The 21,028-nt window shown below is 37.5% G+C and overlaps 2 protein-coding genes across 2 annotated transcripts; one reads left to right on the top strand and one right to left on the bottom strand.

Annotated features, from left to right (window-relative positions):
• The first annotated feature begins 304 nt into the window (after window positions 1–304).
• Window positions 305–6,956, top strand: klhl11 (kelch-like family member 11). Its single transcript, XM_084135949.1, has 2 exons — window positions 305–880; window positions 3,561–6,956. The coding sequence occupies exons 1-2, from the start codon at window positions 348–350 to the stop codon at window positions 5,146–5,148; spliced, it is 2,121 nt and encodes a 706-aa protein (XP_083992075.1). The 5' UTR covers window positions 305–347; the 3' UTR covers window positions 5,149–6,956.
• Window positions 6,957–8,834: 1,878 nt separating this feature from the next.
• fkbp10b (FKBP prolyl isomerase 10b) lies at window positions 8,835–20,293 on the bottom strand. Its single transcript, XM_084134894.1, has 10 exons — window positions 19,889–20,293; window positions 19,047–19,192; window positions 17,709–17,898; window positions 16,567–16,712; window positions 15,591–15,780; window positions 15,350–15,495; window positions 13,288–13,477; window positions 13,013–13,155; window positions 10,847–11,010; window positions 8,835–9,227 (listed from the first exon to the last, which is right to left on the bottom strand). Exons 1-10 carry the CDS (start codon window positions 20,080–20,082, stop codon window positions 9,039–9,041), a joined length of 1,698 nt encoding a protein of 565 aa, XP_083991020.1. The 5' UTR covers window positions 20,083–20,293; the 3' UTR covers window positions 8,835–9,038.
• Window positions 20,294–21,028: the final 735 nt, after the last annotated feature.

The raw sequence follows: 21,028 nt of genomic DNA on the forward strand, positions 1-21,028 counted from the left end.
TTATTGGTGGAGCTTGACCTAACTTATATGACAGAACGGTAGATTTGTTCACTAAAAATGTGTCAAAAACCAGACGCGTTTTTAAATTTAAATTAGAATTTAGAATTCAGTGTGTGTGTGTGTGTACATTACATATACACATTTATATGCCCATGTTCTTTCTAAACAATATACCGTTACCGTTTAATCATGCTTTGGATTTTTGCTCTTGTTTTCTTCTTCTTCTTTTGCTATTTCTTTATTTATCCGTTCCCAGATCTGCCCCTCATGTCTCGCGTCAGTTCCTGTAACGTCAACTCCTGCGTTGTATGGTGTATGTGTGCGCATGTGCATGTTGAGCGCTGTTTATGTTTGAGTGTGTGTGTTTGAGTGTGCTCCACCACCTCAAAATACTGCGCACTTTACGAACCGACAGCGCGGACACCGAGATGGCCGCAGCCGCCCCGAACCCTGAGGACGCTAGCCGGAACAGCGGCAGTCCGAGCTCGGCGAGCTCTCTATCGGGAGACGGAGAGTCCGAGGAGGCCGAGGAGTTCGCCTCCGCGACCCACTGCTCAGAGCTCTCCCGACGGCAGAACGAGCAGCGGAAGCTCGGGCTCTTCTGCGACGTGACGCTGGCGTTCAGCAGCTCTCCAGGAGCCGCCAACAGCTTCGAGTTCACCGCACACCGCTCAGTACTGGCCGCGGCCACGGATTACTTCACGCCGCTGCTCGGTGGTCAGTTTTCGGAGTCGGTGACGCGGCGGGTGGAGATGAAGGAGTGGAGCAGCGAGGCAGGCCTCGACCAGGAGACGGTGGAGAGCGTAATCCAGTTCATGTATACGGGCGAGATCCGAGTGAGCACCGCCAATGTGCATGAGGTGCTGGAGCTGGCAGACAGGTGAGAGATAGAGAGAAAGAGACAGGCATGCAGGCCATAGTTGTGTCAAAACCCTGCTACCTAACGTTACCTAGACAGCGGTTGTTGTTTTTTTTGTTTTTTTTTTGGTATGTCTGATCACTCAAATGCACATTGGGCATCATAGAAAAAGTCCATGTCCGACGCATTTGGGCATCACCATGGCACCTTCAAACAGCTTTTTTTTGGCATCGTAGCTGCTTGCGGTATTTTGCGGGGGACAGGTGGGGGTTCAAGACATAAGCGACGAGGATACTCGCAGAGACGGGCATTTTGACATAATTTTGCGGAATTCGGTGATCTTATACACTGCATTAACAAAATCAAATGATCTACCTGCAGATTGTGGCTACCTTGTTATTCAGGTTTGTGCACCCTAGATGTGTATAGTCAAGTTTGGGTGGATGATATGACACACATCTTATTTCACTATAACGTCATGATAAACTTATTTTGGGTATTTTATCTTTTTTAGTAAAAATAAGATCAAATAATAACAAACAATTGGACAAATACAATACAAGAAAAATACAAATGAAATAAACAGTGCTTTACTTTATCAAGTGCAATAGCTATATTCAAGTAAGAAATTTAATAAGTGATAAGGGATTATCTTTGTCTTTTGCTGTTTGATTAATATTATCAACATAGACAGCAGCAGGTATATTAGGTGAACGTCTGCTGTGAATATAAAGAGATGGGAAAGAAAAATAACGCGTCAGTGCATTAGATTCATGCATAGGGCTGGATGTTGACACACATTTCACAATTCGATTCAATTCCGATTCACAGGCTTGTGATTTGATTAATTTCAGATTACGATTAAATTCAATATAGATTAATTGGGGTATGTATCAGGTACAGTACATGGGAAATTGAAACAAATGTCAACTAATCCTGTAAATTATACAGGGAACCCCAGTTGGTACATTACAGGTTAAAAATAACTGATTTGTTCAGGCTACTTTCATTTAAATTACACAAAGGGAAGGTTTATAATAATGATATTATAATAACTTTTTAATGACAATTTGAAATATAAACATTTATATATTCTCTGTCATAAAAAACGTTGGATTTTTTTCATTAAATATTGAAGAGCAGGTTGAGTAAAATTACAATGAATAGCCTATGTAGTGACCATAATGCTCCTGAGTTAATTTTTTTAGCTGAGTGTATGTACGTCGAATGACTTTTCTGAGGTAAATGTAACATTACTTGACATATTGTTTACAAGCTGTTTTATTGATGCCTTCCTGCAAATGAAACACAGATTGAGACATGATACAGATTTCTGCAAGTTGTACTGTATCTTCTGTACCTAAAACTTCTGATATCCGTTCATGTTTTTTTTTTTTTTCATGCTATAACTAGCAGTAAAGAATTAATTGAGAATTGATCAGTTCATGTATGCTCTGTGCTTTCGCTTGCGCTACAGTCAATCCACATTAAAGAGCATCAAAAATTGTATTTATTGTTTGAATTTCATAATAAAATAGAAGTCTCAGCTTTCAAATTCTGTCAAAGTAACAAAGCACCAATCTTATTGCGATTTATTGGATGGGAGTTTTGTTCATTCATCCACTGAAAACAGCATGGACTGAAAGATCGATTCTAAAATCGAGAAAAATCGAGAAATCAGTATTTTTATCACAGCCCTAGTGCATTAGGTCTTAAAGGATTAGTTCACCCCAAAATGAAAATTTCCTAATAATTTACTCACCCCAACGCCATCCAAGATATCCATGTCTTTCTTTGGAGAGAAATTATGTTTTTTGAGGAAAACATTTCTGGATTTTTCTTCTAACAATGGACTTCATTGGTTACCATCGTTTTTAAGTCCAAATCAATGCAGTTTCAAAAGTCTTTGAAGTGTTTAAATGGGCTGTACGCGATCACAGCTGAAGAAGAGGTTGTTATCTAGCGAAACGATAGGTCATTTTCAAAACAAAAAAATTAGAATTTATAGACTTTTTCAGCTCAATCCGAACTATCGAAGGTAAATTATAATTTTTTTTGGGAAAATGACCTATCGTTTCGCTAGATAACAACCTCTTCTTCAGCTGTGATCGCGTACAGCCCATTGTTAGAAGAAAAATCCAGAAATGTTTTCCTCAAAAAACATAATTTCTCTCCCACTGAGGAAACAAAGACATGGATATCTTGGATGTCATTGGGGTGAGTAAATTATTAGGAATTTTTTCATTTTGGGCTGAACTAATCCTTTAAGTGACAGCAGCATGGATCTAATGTACTGAAACACATCCATTTTCATTCCCAACTCTCTATACGTTCACACAACGTGAATACTCGCCAATACAGTCATTTTAACGGTGTTCTGTAATGTTGACCGTTCAAGCGCAACTGAATTCTGGATTGCATGCTTTCTAAGATAGGTGACTTTCTGAGCACTTAAAATGTGTGTCAGTTCTTTTCACAGCTTTGCATTTAATAACACTTATTTTAATCATCATATGCATACCGTGAAACAGTATAGCAAAATCTCTGTAAGTGTAATTGGACACTTTAATTATCATTCCCTCGATGTCATCATAATGCCCAGCCCCAGCTGACTACTAGAACAAATATTATATGTCTTGCCTGTAATGTTGTGGTTTTTTTTGTAAGACCTAAAATAATCTATTTTCTTTTCCACTCTCAGGTTCTTGCTTGTGCAGTTGAAAGATTTTTGTGGAGAATTTCTTAAGAGGAAGCTCAGCCTGGGCAACTGTGTGGCCGTCCATAGCCTTGCACACATGTACACTTTGGATCAGTTGGCCTTGCGTGCTGCTGACATGATTCGTCGCAACTTTCACAAAGTCATTCAGGATGAGGAATTTTACACGCTTCCGTTCCACCTGGTCAGAGACTGGCTGTCTGACGCAGAGATAACAGTTGACTCTGAGGAGGTTCTGTTTGATGCTGTGGTCAAATGGGTTCAGAAGAGCTCAGAAGAACGCGTGAAGTATTTTGAGGAGCTCTTTCGTCTCCTCAGGCTGCCACAGATAAAGCCGACCTATCTTACGAGAGTTGTGAAGAACGAGCCATTGGTCGCACAGAACGCAGCCTGCCTACAGCTTGTGTCAGAGGCTGTGGAGGGTCATGCGATCCGCTTCGAAAACCTCAAATCTGCAGATACAGAGTTCTGGGCCTCATATATGGCCACGTTCCAACCAAGATTTGGCCAGAACATGGATGTAATCATGGTAGTCGGTGGGGTCTCTGAAGGTGGCGACTACCTGAGTGAGTGCGTAGGGTACTTTGTATACGAGGACCGTTGGGTCAATTTGCCACACATCCATAACCATCTGGATGGTCACGCTATTGCTGCCACTGATACACATGTATACGTGGCTGGGTCCATGGAACCAGGATTTGCCAAGACGGTGGAGCGCTACAATCCAAATCGCAACACCTGGGAACAAGTGAGCAACCTCACCACACGAAAGCATTCCTTTGGGCTCACCTGCATCAAAAATATTCTGTATAGTATTGGTGGTCATGGCAACTTCAGCCCCGGCTTCAAGGATGTGAGCGTCTACGAACCTGACCAAGACAAGTGGCACAACCTAGAATCTGCCCCTAAGATTTTAAGAGACGTCAAAGCCATTAGTGTCGAAGATCGATATGTTTACGTAACGGCGCGAACACCCGTAGATACCGACAGCGATGACGGGTTGAAGACAGTCACTACTCGCTACGACACCGACAGTCGCCAATGGCAGGAAGTTGACTCCTTACCACTTATCGACAACTACTGCTTGTTCCAAATGGCTGTGGCGTCGACTAACTTCTACCACACAGCTTCCTGCTGTCCCAAGAGTTATACCAACGTACGTGATGAAGCAGCTCGGCAGAAGATCACCGCAAGGATCTCTGATGATATTCTTGAGAGTCTTCCGCCAGAAGTTACCAGTATTGAAGGGGCAGCTATCTGCTATCTTGGTGATGATGTGTTTGTGATTGGTGGCTGGAAGAACAGTGACGATGTGGATAAGCAGTATCGAAAAGAGGCGTATCGGTATTGCGCTGAGCGCAAGCGCTGGATGCTTTTGCCGCCCATGCCTCAACCTCGCTGTCGTGCCACAGCGTGCCACGTGCGCATTCCCTACCGCTTTCTTTATGGGTGTCAGCGCTACCCAATGCCACAGAATTTGGCACGGCAGAGGGACCGTATGCAGCAAATGCAGCAGTTGCATCGTCGCACGTTAACTCTACGCAGGCAGTTACAATCGCAGATTGAATGCTGAGAGCCTTTATTGCTCAATAGAAGAACTGCTGCAAAAAAAAATGTGATAATATAGCATTCCCATGATCCCATTCTCATTCAAATGTGTGTTATTTGTTTACTTGTGACATTTCATCACTGGGAGAGTGAATGAAATGGCTGATGCTGATAAAGAAGTGAGTATTTTCATTGTGACTGTTTGAATAATAGATTCCTATAAATATTTAAAAAAGATATGTTTGTTAATATCCGTACACATGAAACATTGTTTCATGGCGTTGCATGAATTTGCCTTATTCCCGTTGTCGGCAAGTTGCAGAACGCTGCACTTAATTTACCTTAGTCATAACGTTCCATGTGGTGATGGTTGTCATCTACATTTGTGGGGTTTTCGATTATTTTGCAGGGAGTGACAGTGTCCTGCTGTAATGAATTGGCAGTTCAAAACCGTTCACATTTTTTGAGCAAACCATGAGTTACTACAAGAACCACTGCATCTTCATTCTCCTCACTTTGTTTATTAGTTCCTGGTCTTAATTGTGATGATTTGGTTTGTTTTGCACTTGAATGCCATGCTTTCACAGTCTTTGGCTGTATTTGTAAAAAAATGCATTCTTCACAACTACAAGCACTTAATTTCAGCATTAGCCTTCGTCTTAATCTATATTCTTATCATTTTATTTGATTATATTTGTTATTTTTCCTAGTTATGGAGTTATGGCATCAGTTATTGACGTGTGAAGGCTACACATTATACAGTTGCAAAACCAGACATGTTCAGAATAAAGTCAAGGAACCATTACCTCAGTGTGTGCATGACCATTACAACCTTTCAAAATTATTTTGTCATCAGTCTCACAGTCTGTGCCAGTTCGAGATCTCTCGATTTCCTTAATTTCATGTTTTTTTTATTAATATTTTTAGCCACCTCTAAGACATTGGTTTGTGTTCTGTCATGCAATTCCTGCCAATAATTGTTAACGTTTGATTTGAACAATATTATTTTTTTTTCATTTTTTTTTTTTTCAGTGAACTGTTGTACATTCCCAATTATTATATAGTTCATACCGATGGTACCATTACTGCATCCTTGTCCTTATTACAAAATATATTTATTATCATAATATTTTTTATTCTTTTTACATTCTCTTATCTTTTTCAATGCGTGATGTTTAGTGTCTTACAAGAAATCTCAGTGCACTTCACTGGGTGAAAACTTGTGAAGCAATCATTGGCACCATCAAGACCAGCTTAAACATTCAGAATGTTTGCGTGAAGAACATTTTATGTCATTGTTGTCCATACCAAAGTCTTAAAGAATGTCATCTTAGCTGACCTAATGTTACGCTGCGATGTTAAAATCTTCACTAAATGCAAGATAGAAATGGCTTTTGACAATGTATCTATAGCTCTCGTCTTGACTTGTGCAGTTTCATAGTCATAGCATACGAGAAAAAAAAAAAAAGATTGAACATGCATTAATAAGCCTTTTTCAAACATTTTCCTGCATATTGGAGACTGTAGAATCGTAGATATTGTATTTACTCATTGGGAAATGTACGTTTTGTGTCTCTCATGTTGAGATGTGGTTTAATAGTGTTTAAACTCTATCAGTTTTCTTTCCTTCATGCACAGAGGAAAGGGGTGTGTATGTGTGCGTGTCGATGGAGAAAGTGTCTGACGATAAGAGTAGCAAGGCTGGGATGTTCCCTTGTCCCGTTCTCGCTGTTGTAAAGTCTTTCAAGGGCGAGTATAGTTTTGTTGCATGTGTTATAAAGTATGCACATGTTGTGGATCTCAGTGATTTGCAATAAATATTTATTAAAAATCTGATATTGTCCACGAGTCGTTCTTCTGCCCAGTTGATTCTCACCTTTGAAGTGCTGTTACTTTTACGTTTACTAAAATGTTTTATGATGCAGTGTAACTTGCACTACAGTGTTAATTATGGATTGATTGAGGCATTTTCAGATAGAATATGATTATTTCCAAACTGGTTTGAGTATCAAACTAGTATGGGAAATAATATGATGAAATGACAAAGAAAATAATAGTTAAGTTGAATCTTTTCTACAGATGCTTAGAGAATCTTCTCTGTTACAGTAGTCAGTGTTCGACGCTAAAAATTGTATGATTAGCAGTGTGAAAAACTTCAAATAGATTACTATAAGGTGCAACAAGCTTCAGTCGGGTCAAAATGCAGCAGCATCTGAGCATGTCAGCCCTCTTTTATCAGTTACATTACATTGGATACTTGTTAGGTTCCAAGTATAGAACAAACAGAGAATTAGTGTGGAGTAACTTGGCTGATGAATCAATCCATACTATAAAACCAGGAAAGACAAACAAGTAAATAGTCAGATAGTTTTGATTTTGTGATCATTCTATAATCCATCACCCTCAAGCAAGGTTACAAAGTTTGCAATAGAAAGTTAATTATTACAGCCAAAGGGTTTGAGTTAGAGGACCTCAGACATTTGCACGGTCTCACAGACAAGGTTTAAGCCTAGTCCCAGACTAAAATTCATGTTTGGGCTGTCTTAACTGAAAGCAACTTGCACTGAAATAGCTCTGCCATTTTTTTAATTTATTTTTTAAGGCAGTGTACAAATCCTAATTTAACTAACTGCTACTTCTGGCTTAATCTAAGACCTGTATGTGGAACCGGGGCATTGAGTTTTGGTGAAAATATCAGTGTTGCCTGCTGGAACTCTATTTGTCAAATTAAGTCTTGGTTCCAAGGTTTCTTCAACTATCTAAACATCTTAGGGAGTTTTCCTTGACACAGTCTGTTTCACATTAACTCATTAATGCCCAGACTTTTCCCAGAAATGTTACATGAGCATACTGAGCAGACCATTTGGCATTTAAGTGTATTTTTCATTTAAATATTTAATATTTGGCGAAAAGTGGACACAAATCTATATACAGAAAGTCCAATAGAAACCAATGCAAAGATAATAAGGCAGAATGGTACCGTATTAAACAACACTACATCCAACAGGTTGTCTTCTTATAGGATTAAAACATCTACATTCTCCCACTGAAAATATGTATAGCTGGAAAATTATCCATCACAGAAGAGCATTATAATAGGAAGATTGAACAAATCCATCATGCATGAAGAACCCTTAAAAAAAATAAACTTAAGTCCAATTATATTAACCAAGTATACATCATGTAGAAAGTATTGTAAAATACTAATATACTTGTAAGTGTACTATTTCAGTACTTATTGGGTCTAAATTTGTCTACTTTTTAGTTTATAAAAGTTTATGTAAACTTTTGAGTACACAATTAGTTTACATCCAAGTATTTATTTTGTATTGCAACTATAATGTGAACTATACTACAAGGGAAATAGGTACTGTTAGCAATATACTAGCCCACTTTTTAGTTTATAAAAATGTACTTTTAAGTATACTCTCAGTAAACTACTAGTTTATGAATTGTTATACTGCAAGTATACTTTCTGTAAAGTGAATTTAACATCATACTTATAGTTTATTACTTACCATACTATTTTTTCCCCTATTTAGGTATTCATTTAGCAAAGTATAATTTCTTTAAGAAGTCCATAAAAACTTAGTCAAAGTAAACTCACTTATTTTCAGTCCAAAAAAGGTAAACAAAAATAGCTCACTTGAAGAATCATTTTGTCAAGTGTAGTCGTGATGTTCCATTTCAAAACAAAATGTTTGCAAACACTTTAGTTTGGAACTTTTATTCAATGGGACAAATGCATTTAGAGATCTGAATTTCTTTATGTCTAAAAGTATAAAAATATGTAACAATCAAATGTACACTTTTAATACTGGAAAGCTTGTTGGTCTGGTTTTCAGCCTCAGGATTATGAATCTGTTGCTTTGTTCTCTGTCTGAATGCATGTACATTCACGTGTTTGTGTATGTTTCACAGTTCTTCGTGACGTGCTTTCTCTGCGTCTTCATCTGATTTTAGTTTGAGTTCATCCAGAGTGATCAGACCATCAGCGTTCCTGTCCTGATTCTTGAACATGTCAGCGATGACACTGTCCGCATCTTGAGCTGGTTTCAGGCGACCTTTCCCTTCTGATACCTGCTGTTTGATGAACTGTGAAAACTGTGGAGAGACATGGTAGGAAAGTGAGGTTTAAAACTAAATCATTGCTTTCCTAACAAAGACTGTGACACTTTATAAAACAAGCATTTAAGTGCAAAGAACATGTACCCTGAAAAGAAAACAGAGCCAAGAGGTAAATACAATAATGCAATAGTAAAGAAAATGCTAATTTAGTAGTGCAAGATATCTAGCACTGTAACTATACTTACAGTAACTAGTCAAGTCAGTGAGTTTAGTATTAGAATGTGAAAATCAAAGGTCTTAAAGATAACTGTATAAAACAAAATAAAAGTTCATTTTAACTTGAAGAAATTGTGACAGAAATATATTACTATTGTACAGTAGAATGGATTTGTCAAAGTAATAATAATAATTATAAAATCATTACATTTTTATGTCTTCATTTGATTACCACCGTTTATGATAATAAATTTGTATCAAAACATAAATCCAGAAAAACACAAAATTTCTGAAAAACTAAAATATTTAATAGGGCCTTATTATTGAAAAGATAAATAATAATAACTTGTTAAAAGTTTTATGATTAGACATTCTTTTTGATTATTTAAATTTATGTAACCATTAAAACAAAATCCATTACAAAAAATAAATAAAACAAAAAAACAGAATTTGTGAAAAATAAAACGGAATTTGTGAAAAAAAAAAAAAATGGAATTTTTGTTATCCTTTTAATAAATTGTTGTAAAGTTATATAAGTTTAATGATTTCAGTTAATTAGACATGCTTTATGATTGCTAAAATTCCTATGCCCCATGATGCTTTGCGCAAATTATGGTAGTAACTTAAAGGTATAGCGGAGGATTTTTTACTTCCGGGTGGATCACCTATACTATTGGTCCTCCTAATTGTCATTCATTCTGGTGAATCAATCAAACTTATTCAAAAAGTGGAGAGGGCGGGTCTTATCTAAAATTCGGAAAGATCCTCCACTATACCTTTAATATTTCAAAATTATTTCTGTCATTTTGACAGACAATAAATATTGTATTTACCTGCTTTAGAAACATTACAGTAAACAATAGGGATCAGAAGTGAAAAAGGGAGACAATTACATTTTAAAGCATTCGTGTGAAAACAAACCTGGAAAGAGATGTGAGGATTTGGGGAAGAAAAACAAGTGTACTGCAGTGAATTATTCATGGGATATATCGTAAATTAAATCGAGAGAGCAGACCACAACGCTGTATATGTTGTCTTTTTTCATACTGTTACAGCAGAATACAAAGGGGGGAAAAAAGAAAGAATTAGGAGGAAAAGAATTTAGCGACTGAAAAGAGCTCTTGCCGTGTTATACAGTATATCACATTAAGATACTGTTACGTTATAAAGCATTGTGTTAAAAAGGGTTACATGATTCTCCTGATGTCTGACAATAGATCATTCAGTCAAACTGATGGATAAGGATTATTTTTAGCGCAACCTTATGATTTGAAATGATTTGTTTCTGTCTTTTTGAGTGGAACTTCCACAAACCGGAAGTGCCTCCCATAATGTAAAACGCTTACTAGGAAACGGCTTATTAGGAAATGGGTGGATTAAACAGAGTCCAGAAAAACTCAAATGGATTTCATTGGGCCCTACAAGATCTGTAAACTGACCTCCTCTAAAGGGACCTTTTGGTCCTGGTTGATGTCTAGAGCCTCAAAGAGCTGAACTGGACTATCTTCGAGCCAAACGAACAGGTAGCCTTCAGGAACTCCCTTCTGCAGAGACACCAGCTCCAGTTCGAACCGGAGCACTGCACTCCCAGGGACAATACCAGCTAGGAAAACAAGAGAACAGGGCAATGATGTTTCATTTGACAAGAATTCATTAACTCTATATTACAGTGTTCCTTTTTCTTTTGCTGTTTGAAGACTCCAAAAAATATAAAAAGTCACACACACACACACACACACACTATTATATTTTATATATTTATTATTATAAATGATTTAGAATTGTATCCCCCTCTACCCTCAAATCTGATGACTTGGCATGTTTCAGTTCACCTCCTTTCTTCAGTCACATACAGTAATAGACCTTTATTTCTAGTTCTCGTTTCCACTGTCTGCACTTTTTCCACTTTCTGCTTTTAATGTCTGTTTCTTGAAATTTTCCTCTATCCACAAATTGGTGGAGATGATCCAGTTTTCCGTCAGATGCGCTCAGACTACCTCAGCCTCTTCTCCAAATCCTCAGTTCGTCTTCTTCACACAAGTATTAGGAAATATTCTTCTCTTCCCGATAAACGGCTTCCAACATCTTTGGACATTTAACATAGGACGATCTCTGTTCTCAGAGCAGAGTAGGTTATTTTTCTCCCTATACTGATACTCCTTTGGAGGCAGTTTTCCTCTTAGCCTTTCATGGGTTTCTTTGTTGTGAGTACTTGCGATCTTCACTTCTCGAGTTGTAGCCAGGGTTCACCGATATTCCCTTCTCTTCTAGCTTGTTTCCCCTTTTTCTTAAACATTCTATAACGGATTAATTGGCCCACACCACAGCCACTTGATCATCATTAACAAAGTGAACACTCCTTTTCTGTCCTCTTTCTTTAATGATTCAAAATCTTAAATGTCAATCTCAGACCTCAGGTGACCATGACTCAACAGCGCTTCAGTCAACACCTCATTAAAGTATTAAAGATCTGACACTTCTCCTCATGACTACACCGGGCACTCCTTTAGGATAGGTACAGCTACATCAGCCGTAAATAAAAGACTTTTAGAAGATAGCTAAATAATGCTGGGCAGTTGGTCCTCTTCAGCCTACAAACATTATATTTGCACTATCTATATAATGTGCAAGCTCACTTGCAACCAACAAGTCTCAACAAGGTTATTATCCTACATCTCTGATGGGGCGTCCTTCTGTCATATTCACCCTTCTCAAGTTAATCAAGTTAAACTGTTATGTGTCATTTACTGATCAGCACATGGTGTTTCCATTATGGACGTATGTGGCTCATTGTCATAGCCCGCTCCCAATTTTACAGTGTCAAGTATTTAACCTTATTCACTATTCTGTCAACCTATTCTGTCAACACTGACTTTTACAACATTTCAGTCCCAGACAGCAACATAGTGTCGGCCCAGATCCGGCCCACATCTGGAACATGTGGATTCCACACGGTCCAGATGTGGGCTGGATCAAGGCCGGCACTATTGCTGTCTGGGGTGTCACAGCACATGAGCTAGTGTTAAAGTGGCATTGTTCCTATTTGCAAAGGTAGTCGGTCAACACCGGTTTACATTAGCGTACGACATAAGCCCCTTTCACAGGGTCCTGGAAATCCCGGGAAATTGCCGTTAAATTTGCTGGAGTGCCTTCTGTGTGAACGCTAACACATCCCGAGATTGATGCAGGGATCGATGCCGGGATGGGGACCTAGTAACATTGCCGGGATCAGTCCTGGAACAAAAGCCAGGACCAATGCCATAAGGGGTGTAGTGGCATTGTAGTGATGACACACGTGCCATCGCAATGTCGTAGTTATCATGCAACTCTGTTGCTCTTCGAAGAAAGTTTGTGTTCGTCATCAACAAAGAAAGAACGAAAAAATTTCTGCAAACTGGAATGAAGCAGAGACCAGGGATCTCCTTACTATCCACACTGAAGCTGAGATCATTCGACGCGTACATTACACATCACATCCTGATGTCACGTGTCTTTACGGGATCTTTACGAGATGTGTGAACGCACTCACAGATTCCAGAAAATCACTGTGTATTTTCCAGAATCTCTGTGTGAAAGGGGCTATAGACACACAAGATAAGACACACCTCCTTTCTCTCCATGTCCAAGGTGTGGCGGCACTAGAACTGTTCGTCTCTCTCCCACACACATGTTCCTAAGGGCCTCATCCAGGCCATCAATTATTTTACCCCCTCCAAGCAGGACATCCTGTGGGGCCTCATAGTCGCTCCTACAATGATCGAAGATCAACAAACAAATCACAAAACCATTAGCACATTGTGTTTTTATGAATTCACTTCAAAACATGAATAATTTAATAAATATTGAAGATAGATAGACAGACAGACAGATAGAAACTCACGATGTAAAGAGCAATGTGCCGTCCAGCAGTGAGCAGTTGTAGTGGTACTGAATGAAGTCATTCACCTCACTGGTTTCATTACACCCTGCAGATTTATTCATGATCTCCACCTGCACAGGATCTTTGACATTGTGGAAGTCTATCACATGGATGTCAAAGACCAACACGGCCGAACCTGGGATGTCCTTACCTGGGCAAAACAGAGCTTCACTTACTGCATATTCACATTTTGAATGCAAACAGGAATTACCAGTATCTATCTTCACTCTGTAACTCTCGCCTAGAGAAGAAAAGCAGGGCCGAGCCTGATCAGCATCTATATGGGAGACCTCCAAACATCCCTACATCTACTAACTGGCTTCATCCCTCGGTCTCCTCTCTACCACTAAGGTGGTACGTGAGATGGGCATTCTGATGCCGTATGGTTGCTGTCGCATCATTGAGGTGGATGCTGCACTCTGGTGGTTTAATTATTTATTGATATACTTGTATACTAATATAATTTTGAAATACACACAAGAGTACTAGCGCTTCTGTTTTTTGTACGTCTTTTTGGCTTTAGACCTTTTCTGTTTCTTTGGACGTACAGGTACTGATTCTCCCGTTGTCTTCACTGTCTTCTTGGTAAAGCACGAAAATAAATGTTCCATTGTCTAATATTCACTTTTCGTCTCACCAAACAACACTAGGCTACTAGTGGCAGCCAATGAGTGTGAGGATTCTCTCCAAACCTTTAATGAAACAGTGGGCCATGTCAAAATGGTGAATATATTTATGGAGATGACCCACACTATACATTATTAAAACACTTTTTTATAGAAAATTATACAGTCTTATGTGGGTGTATACCAGGGTCAGAAATGATTGGTGGCTTTGGGGTAAAAATGCCATCAAAATGAACAAAAACTCTCCCCAAATTCAAGATAATGAAAAAGTCCCCACACAATTAAACTAAATCTATTACAGCTGACACAATTAAAGTGAAAATTAATGAAAAGTGTTGATTTGATTAGATCTGCTCACGTTGCATTATATTTATTTTATACCTTGAGCATTATAACCAATCACAAAGGTTAATGTTGAGCTTATGAATGCAATGGCCAGTCAGAGGCGTTCAGATTAGTCAACGCTGAAAACGCCAAAGTTTTATGTCAGTGAACATTATCACTGACATAATTTTTAATCTGCACTCTCTTGAATTCTCTCATCGTAAACAAAGAGCATATACGATGTCAGCAACAGATTTGTTTTGCAGCTTCTTTGATTCACGAGTTCACACTTACATACAATTTATTTTCTAATGAGTAAAAAGCAATGAACTAATTCATAAACAGATCATAGCTTTTTTTACAGTATAGACAGAATATGACATGTCCCTTCCCCAAAAGTTTCAATGTATTCTTTTAATCTACATTAATAATCATTATTATAATAGAGCAATAATTGACAATAATGATTTTTGTCATAATACTGCAGCCATAACATGAAATGTTTTTTTTTTATTTACTTTATGTAAGGTATTTACATTATCCAATTGTGTGAATACATGTATGCCACCTTAAACAGTATTAAACAGTCCGTGTACATAAACATAAATGCTGTCAAATGCAGCCTCTGTTCCACCTTTGCAGTGTAAAGATGATTGATGAAGATTGATTCTATGATTGAACGTGCTATACAGGACTCCCTTGTAAAAGAGACTGTGTCTCAATGGGACTTTTCCTGTTTAAATAAAGGTTATATATAGATGGCTTTTTTTGTGTTGATTGATAAAACTTAATTGGTAACTAGTATTCTGATTGATTGATTGATTGATTGATCAGTTCTGAAGTAATTGTTTAAATTGAAGGATTTGACATAAAATATATAATATTGGCCATTAATGAAAAAGTAAATGTCTAACCCTGTTGTACACCACTGTCTTCACACACATCTTCACACAGTTTTAATATTTAAAACTTTTTAAATTAGCACCAAACACCAAATTAGCACCAAAATGCACACACTTTCGTTCCACTTTCATTGGCAAACTAGTCCTTTAAATGCATTAAGATCATCTAACCTGCCCCCTGCTGGCCATACGCAAGGTGAGGCGGCAAGATGATTCTTCTCCTCTCTCCTGTACACACACCCTGCAAGCCTTTATCTATGCCTGCGATCATGTAGCCCAGTCCAATGTACGTGTTGTACGTCTTGTTGTGCTGATAACTGTGATATTAGAGTTAATACATCAGAATCTACATCTACTGCAAAACCAACAACAAGGAAACAAATCAAATTTGAAAAAAAGTCATGAAATAAACCTGGAGTCAAACGTGATGCCGTTGAGAAAAGAGGCATTGTAGTGGTAGCGGATGTAGTCGCCTGCAACAGATTTGCGTGTACATGGTTCAGGCGCCTTCTTGAACTCCACAATGATGTCATCTTTAGAGTTGTGGAGGTCTTCCAGGAGAATGTGATACACCACTGATGCGTGAGGAGGGATGTCTGTGCCTGAGGGAAAGAGAGACGCAAGGATGAAAGAACGAATGAAAAGTCATGTTGTTTTGACCGGCACTCGGTTTTAAACTGCTTGAAACAGCTTAAACCATTTATTTCTTTTTGATTTTTTTAAATCACCCTGGAAAAATTCACTGTTTCTTTATCGATTTGAGTTTCAAGGTCAAAAAGTCTGTGAAATGAAGTTTTTGGCTGTTAGTTGTTTGGATTTCAATTTCTAGTCTGTTGCAGCACTGAAAACAAGTGTGTGGAACCCATTTTACCATTTTAAGGGTTTGAGAACCAGACATAAAAGGCAGAGGCTATTTACACCAAGTACAATATCGATAAATACTATTTACACCAAGTACAAATAATGTTAGATACTATTTATACTTAGTTGTAGTTATTTGTACCTCAGTGTGCAAGTAGTCAATCAAAATGTGTTCTAAATCTGAAATCCTCCGACTGAATCATAATCTGAAATCTTGTAGTGTATTCCAGTCATAAGCAGTTACTAAAACAGGTTGCGTTTTGTAATGTTATCCATTTTGTTGATAAACGAATAAGAACCCAGGGTTTATGAATGTGCAGTGTGAAATCTGGAAACCCCATTACCCAGGAATGAATGAACAGTGTGAAATATGGAACAAGATAAAACAGAATTGCATTGACACAATTTCAAGTGTGAAAAGTCCAACATTAAAGAATGTAACCATTTCCAAGATTTGAATTAAAATCTATAATTGATAAAGAATAGGATGTTCTTTATATACACATGCAAATGGTTTGCTTGCTTACCATATCCTTTTTCTCCAAACGCCAGAAATGGGGGGATGATGAAGTGTCGTATTTCTCCCACACACATGCCCAGTAACCCTTCATCCAAGCCTTTTATGAGCAAACCTTCTCCAACCACTGAATCCTGCGTCTGGGAACGCTTGTAGCTGCAAGATTCTCATATAAGATTAGTCTACATACATCTGTGCAACAGTTCACACTGGGTACATCTGATGTATGGCGTGTGTCCACTATAGATACTTTAGTTTTTAAATGTTAAAATACATTATCTTATGCCAGTTTAATGTACAAAGACCACTACTGCTAAGCCATATGTAAGGTAATTTGCAAGAAAAGTGTAAAGGTCCTTGCACACAGAGTCCGAAATTCTCGTCCGAAATTTTCGCATGTACAAAATTAATACGACCTCACGTTGTGTCAATCACGTTTATACTCTGCCTCTGAAACTTTCATTCGTCATAAAAAAATTCTGATCGGGTTCGATTTTCTGCGTTTTTCGCATCCGTAGCAAGCTTTTTGAGATGTGTTTTGACAATTCAGAGCCACTGAATGACGAATGCGAAAAAAACGCATACGAAAATTTTGGACCTTAAACCCTGCGGCTCTATCCAGCTAACAAAATATGTTCTAAGAACGTTTTGCTAACGTTCCTATTAAATTATGAAAACATTATTTCTGAATGTTCTCTGAACATTCAAAACTTCCAGTTTAAAAAAAAAAAAAAAAAAACTTTTTTTTTTTTGCTAGGTTATGCAAACGTTAGGGGAACATTCCATTTTTTAATTTTGCAAACATAAAGGGAACGTGACATTTGAATGTTCTCTAAACATTCTGAAACAAGGAGTAACATTTAAAAAATGTTGGGCGAACACCCAACTTAACGTTTTAGGTAAAACGTTCCATGAACGATGTATAAGTAATGTTTTTGTTCTACATTTTTGAGAACCCTATTAAAGACCAGATTAACTTTGTTACTAGAACCTTGCGAGAGTTCTGAGAACGTTCCCTCCCTGTTAGCTGGGGGTTGTACTAACAAAACATTGCTCAGTGAAGAGTGTGAGTTTAAGACAGGAGTGTTCAGGAAACTTGTTTGAAAACAATCATTATTAATTGAGGTAACTGGGACATGAAGTAGCACTAACCTGGAGTCAAACACGGTGCCATCCAGCAATGACGCATTAAAGTGAAAACGCACAAAGTCAGTCCTCATGACTGAGCGCTTGCAGTCTTTAGGTGTACTGATGACTTTGGTCTGAACCTGGTCTGCCCTGTTAAAGATGTCTAGTAGAACCAGATCAAACACTAATGTTGTGTCCGGCGGCACTGTACCACCTAAAACGCCACAGAAAGAATACATATTTCAGTGATCGCAAATGCTAGTGATTCATAACTTTCTGAATGGTGGTTTGCGAACCTCTGGGGGTTTGTGAGGGAGCTGTAAGAGGTTTGTGAGTTGATAAAAACTAATAATTATATCCAATGAAAAATTAAAATAATTAAATGGGGCTGCATGAGAGTCGTGATATTGTTTAGGGCAATAATCAAATCAAAGGCTGCGATTTAATTTAAAAAACTGTAGTCTGATCTGATGTGCCTTTGTGGGCAGGTGTATTCAGCATCTGAGAGCTTCTCTGTTCACTGTAAATGCAGCAAACTAAAAAAGTTCACTTTATTTACACATATGCATAATTTCCAACATTTTTGTGGGCAGTTTACAGCATTTTAGTAGTATTCCACCTTAATAAAAGGATCGTTTAAAGCTCAAGGCTTTGAAATTTGTTTGTTTTGTAAAAAGTTTGTTTTGTAACATGTAGTGTAAAATACAATTATTATTATTATAATGATCAAATATTTTAAAATATATATTTTACAGTACAATTAAAATTTACAACAGTAATATATTTCTGTATTCATTTGGTAATTGGAACATAATAATAATTGTTATTACATTTGATTGGGTTCCTAAAACACCAGTGTGAATGTATAGTGTATACACTTATATGTATACACATATACATAATGTAATGAATTTATTTATAGTGTATACACTACACCCACTATAACAACTAAAAAAAGACTACCAGCAATAAAGTCCAAATAAAACAATAAAAGATTAAACATTTTATTAATTTATTTGCTTGTCATGAGACCATTAACCGACATCAGAGAACTGTGAACATGCAAATGTGTCACTAAATTATTGAAATATTAACTTAAAAATTTCAGGGGGTACTTTAACCAAATGTCAATTATTTTAATAAGCGCTTCACAAAAAGAAGAAAGAAGTGAAAAGACAGGAGTTTTAGCTTAATTTGCTTGAACACACTTGCTTTGATATCTAATGCCCAGTCCAAAACATTTTTAAGGCTGTGTGTAAGACTTGTGTGTCCAAAAATAGTTTTTTGGGCTGCTTTACAATTTCGAGAAATGAACTAGTATGTACATTTTATCAATGTAAAAGGTGTGTTTGGGTATATTACCTGCTGCCTGGCTACTGTAGGTCAGGTGGGGGGGTACAGTGATCCTCCGGCGCTCATTCACACACATACCCAGAATGCCCTTGTCCACACCAGCAATCTGCCACTTATGCCCCACCTGTCCAAAGAATGCAGCCCCCTTATCATAGCTGCAGTAAAAGAGAAAATTACCTTACTTTAAATGTATTCTCAAAGGGACATGCAGCACATAAACACACACACTTTGTAAATCACGAAATACCAATCAAGGGTATTTACACAAGTATTTACACAAGGGTATTATTTACACAACCTGTTTTATTTAAGTAGCTCTTTTGACAATGTACCTCTACACCATTTTAAAGCAGCTTACAGGAAATAAATGCTGCAATGTCTATCATGTATTAAATCCTGGAATTTATAATTGGAGTAGTTGTATTTAAGTTTGAAAAGATGCATGAGGCTGAGGAGGCCCAAAACCAAGGTTTTTTTGTCCACGTATGATACACCATGACCAAAAAAGCTGTATGAATGAAGATCACCAGTGTCTGAAACACAGCCATATGAATATGCGATATATAGTTTTAGCTAAATAGACTTGAGTAAACCATCTTGAACAAACCTAGTATTTGCATAATACTACAAAAGATGCTTAAAAGAATATCATGAAAGTAGCCTATTTTTACAATATTAAAAAAAAAGGAAAAAAAAAAGCATAATGGTGCATGTCCAGAAAATCATGGTACATTGAAAACCAAAGCCAATGCCTTAGTTAATGACAAAAGCAAAAAGTAAAAGTGAAATTGTAATGTGCAAGATGCAAAGAATGAACATCACTCAGTAAACACTTGGCTGAATCATCTCACCTAGAGTCAAACCGTTTTCCGTCAGTAAAAGTGCCGTTATAGTGATAACGCACGAAATCTCCGGATTTCACTTCTCTGACGCACGGCTTGGGAATGAAATATCGTTCAACTGCAATATCATCGATCGGCCCTGGATTACAGTCCACATAGAACCACGTCGCCAGCAATAAACTCAAAACAATCCTCTGTAGCATTTTAAGGAAAGTGTAGTCTGTGAGTGAGGCTTGTGAGGGCTCGACAGTGAGTTGGGGGCTCTTGTAGGAGGAGTTCAGATGTGTAAACGTGGAAGATCCTAAACTGGGATGTTGCTTGCGGGCACTTTTTTCCTTTTCGCCAGGTTCTGTATTAGGCCTATTTTATAGGAGTCATCAATTGTTTACTGTACTTATTTTTCATGTTATTGATAAAAATGGTGGGGAAATGACGCATATTAAAGGAAAAATATTTAATGAGATCATATTTCGCGGAAGCGGATGGAGAGGAAGAATGCCGTTCATTAACTGACACACTTTAGCAGCTCTGACCTATTAATCAGGGACATATGTGGCACTAATGTATTATTTTGTATTGTATGTAGCCTGGCTACATGCATTGCTCAATTATGTTTCATTGAATAAATCTGATAATTTTCTGATAAATAATGATTTCTGTCAGATCATTTATGACAACGAACATTGCGATGAATATAACTGGATAAGTAATTCTGATTCTACAGCAAAATAATAATATTTCGGGGATTTTCTCAGTATAGTTGCACTGTTGCAGAGCCACTCCCCTATGGGAGAACCAATGGGTGGAGCTTGACGTCCAGCCCCCACACCCTAACCCTAGCCATAACCCACAGTGAATGATATCAGAAAATATATTGAAAATGTATGGAACAACAGATTTCTGTGAAAATAAATCATAAATGTGAGTATGGATCACGGGGTAAGGCTCATCAGCATGGGGCAACAGGCACACAGTATTGATACAAATTCTTTAGCTAAAATAATATTTTTTAACTTAATATAGTCTAACTTAATACTTGTTTAAAACAATCACTTTAACAAAGTTTGTACTATTTTCTGTTCATTTTTGATTACATAATTTTTGTTCATTGAATATACTGTCATTATAATATGTGAATATAAAAATATA

Source organism: Abramis brama (assembly GCF_963993115.1).
Source record: "Abramis brama genome assembly, chromosome: 14".
NCBI classification, from domain to species: Eukaryota; Metazoa; Chordata; class Actinopteri; order Cypriniformes; family Leuciscidae; genus Abramis; species Abramis brama.

What these genes read in the sequence shown, in the direction of transcription:
- klhl11 (XM_084135949.1), top strand. Translation starts at nt 348, where the DNA reads ATGTTTGAGTGTGTGTGTTTGAGTGTGCTCCACCACCTCAAAATACTG. An exon ending in GTGCTGGAGCTGGCAGACAG is followed by an intron (nt 881 to 3,560) that starts GTGAGAGATAGA and finishes TTCCACTCTCAG; the next exon opens with GTTCTTGCTTGTGCAGTTGA.
- fkbp10b (XM_084134894.1), bottom strand. Translation starts at nt 20,082, where the DNA reads ATGCTACAGAGGATTGTTTTGAGTTTATTGCTGGCGACGTGGTTCTAT. An exon ending in GGAAAACGGTTTGACTCTAG is followed by an intron (nt 19,193 to 19,888) that starts GTGAGATGATTC and finishes CTTTTACTGCAG; the next exon opens with CTATGATAAGGGGGCTGCAT. An exon ending in AAAAGGTCCCTTTAGAGGAG is followed by an intron (nt 9,228 to 10,846) that starts GTCAGTTTACAG and finishes GTCTCTCCACAG; the next exon opens with TTTTCACAGTTCATCAAACA.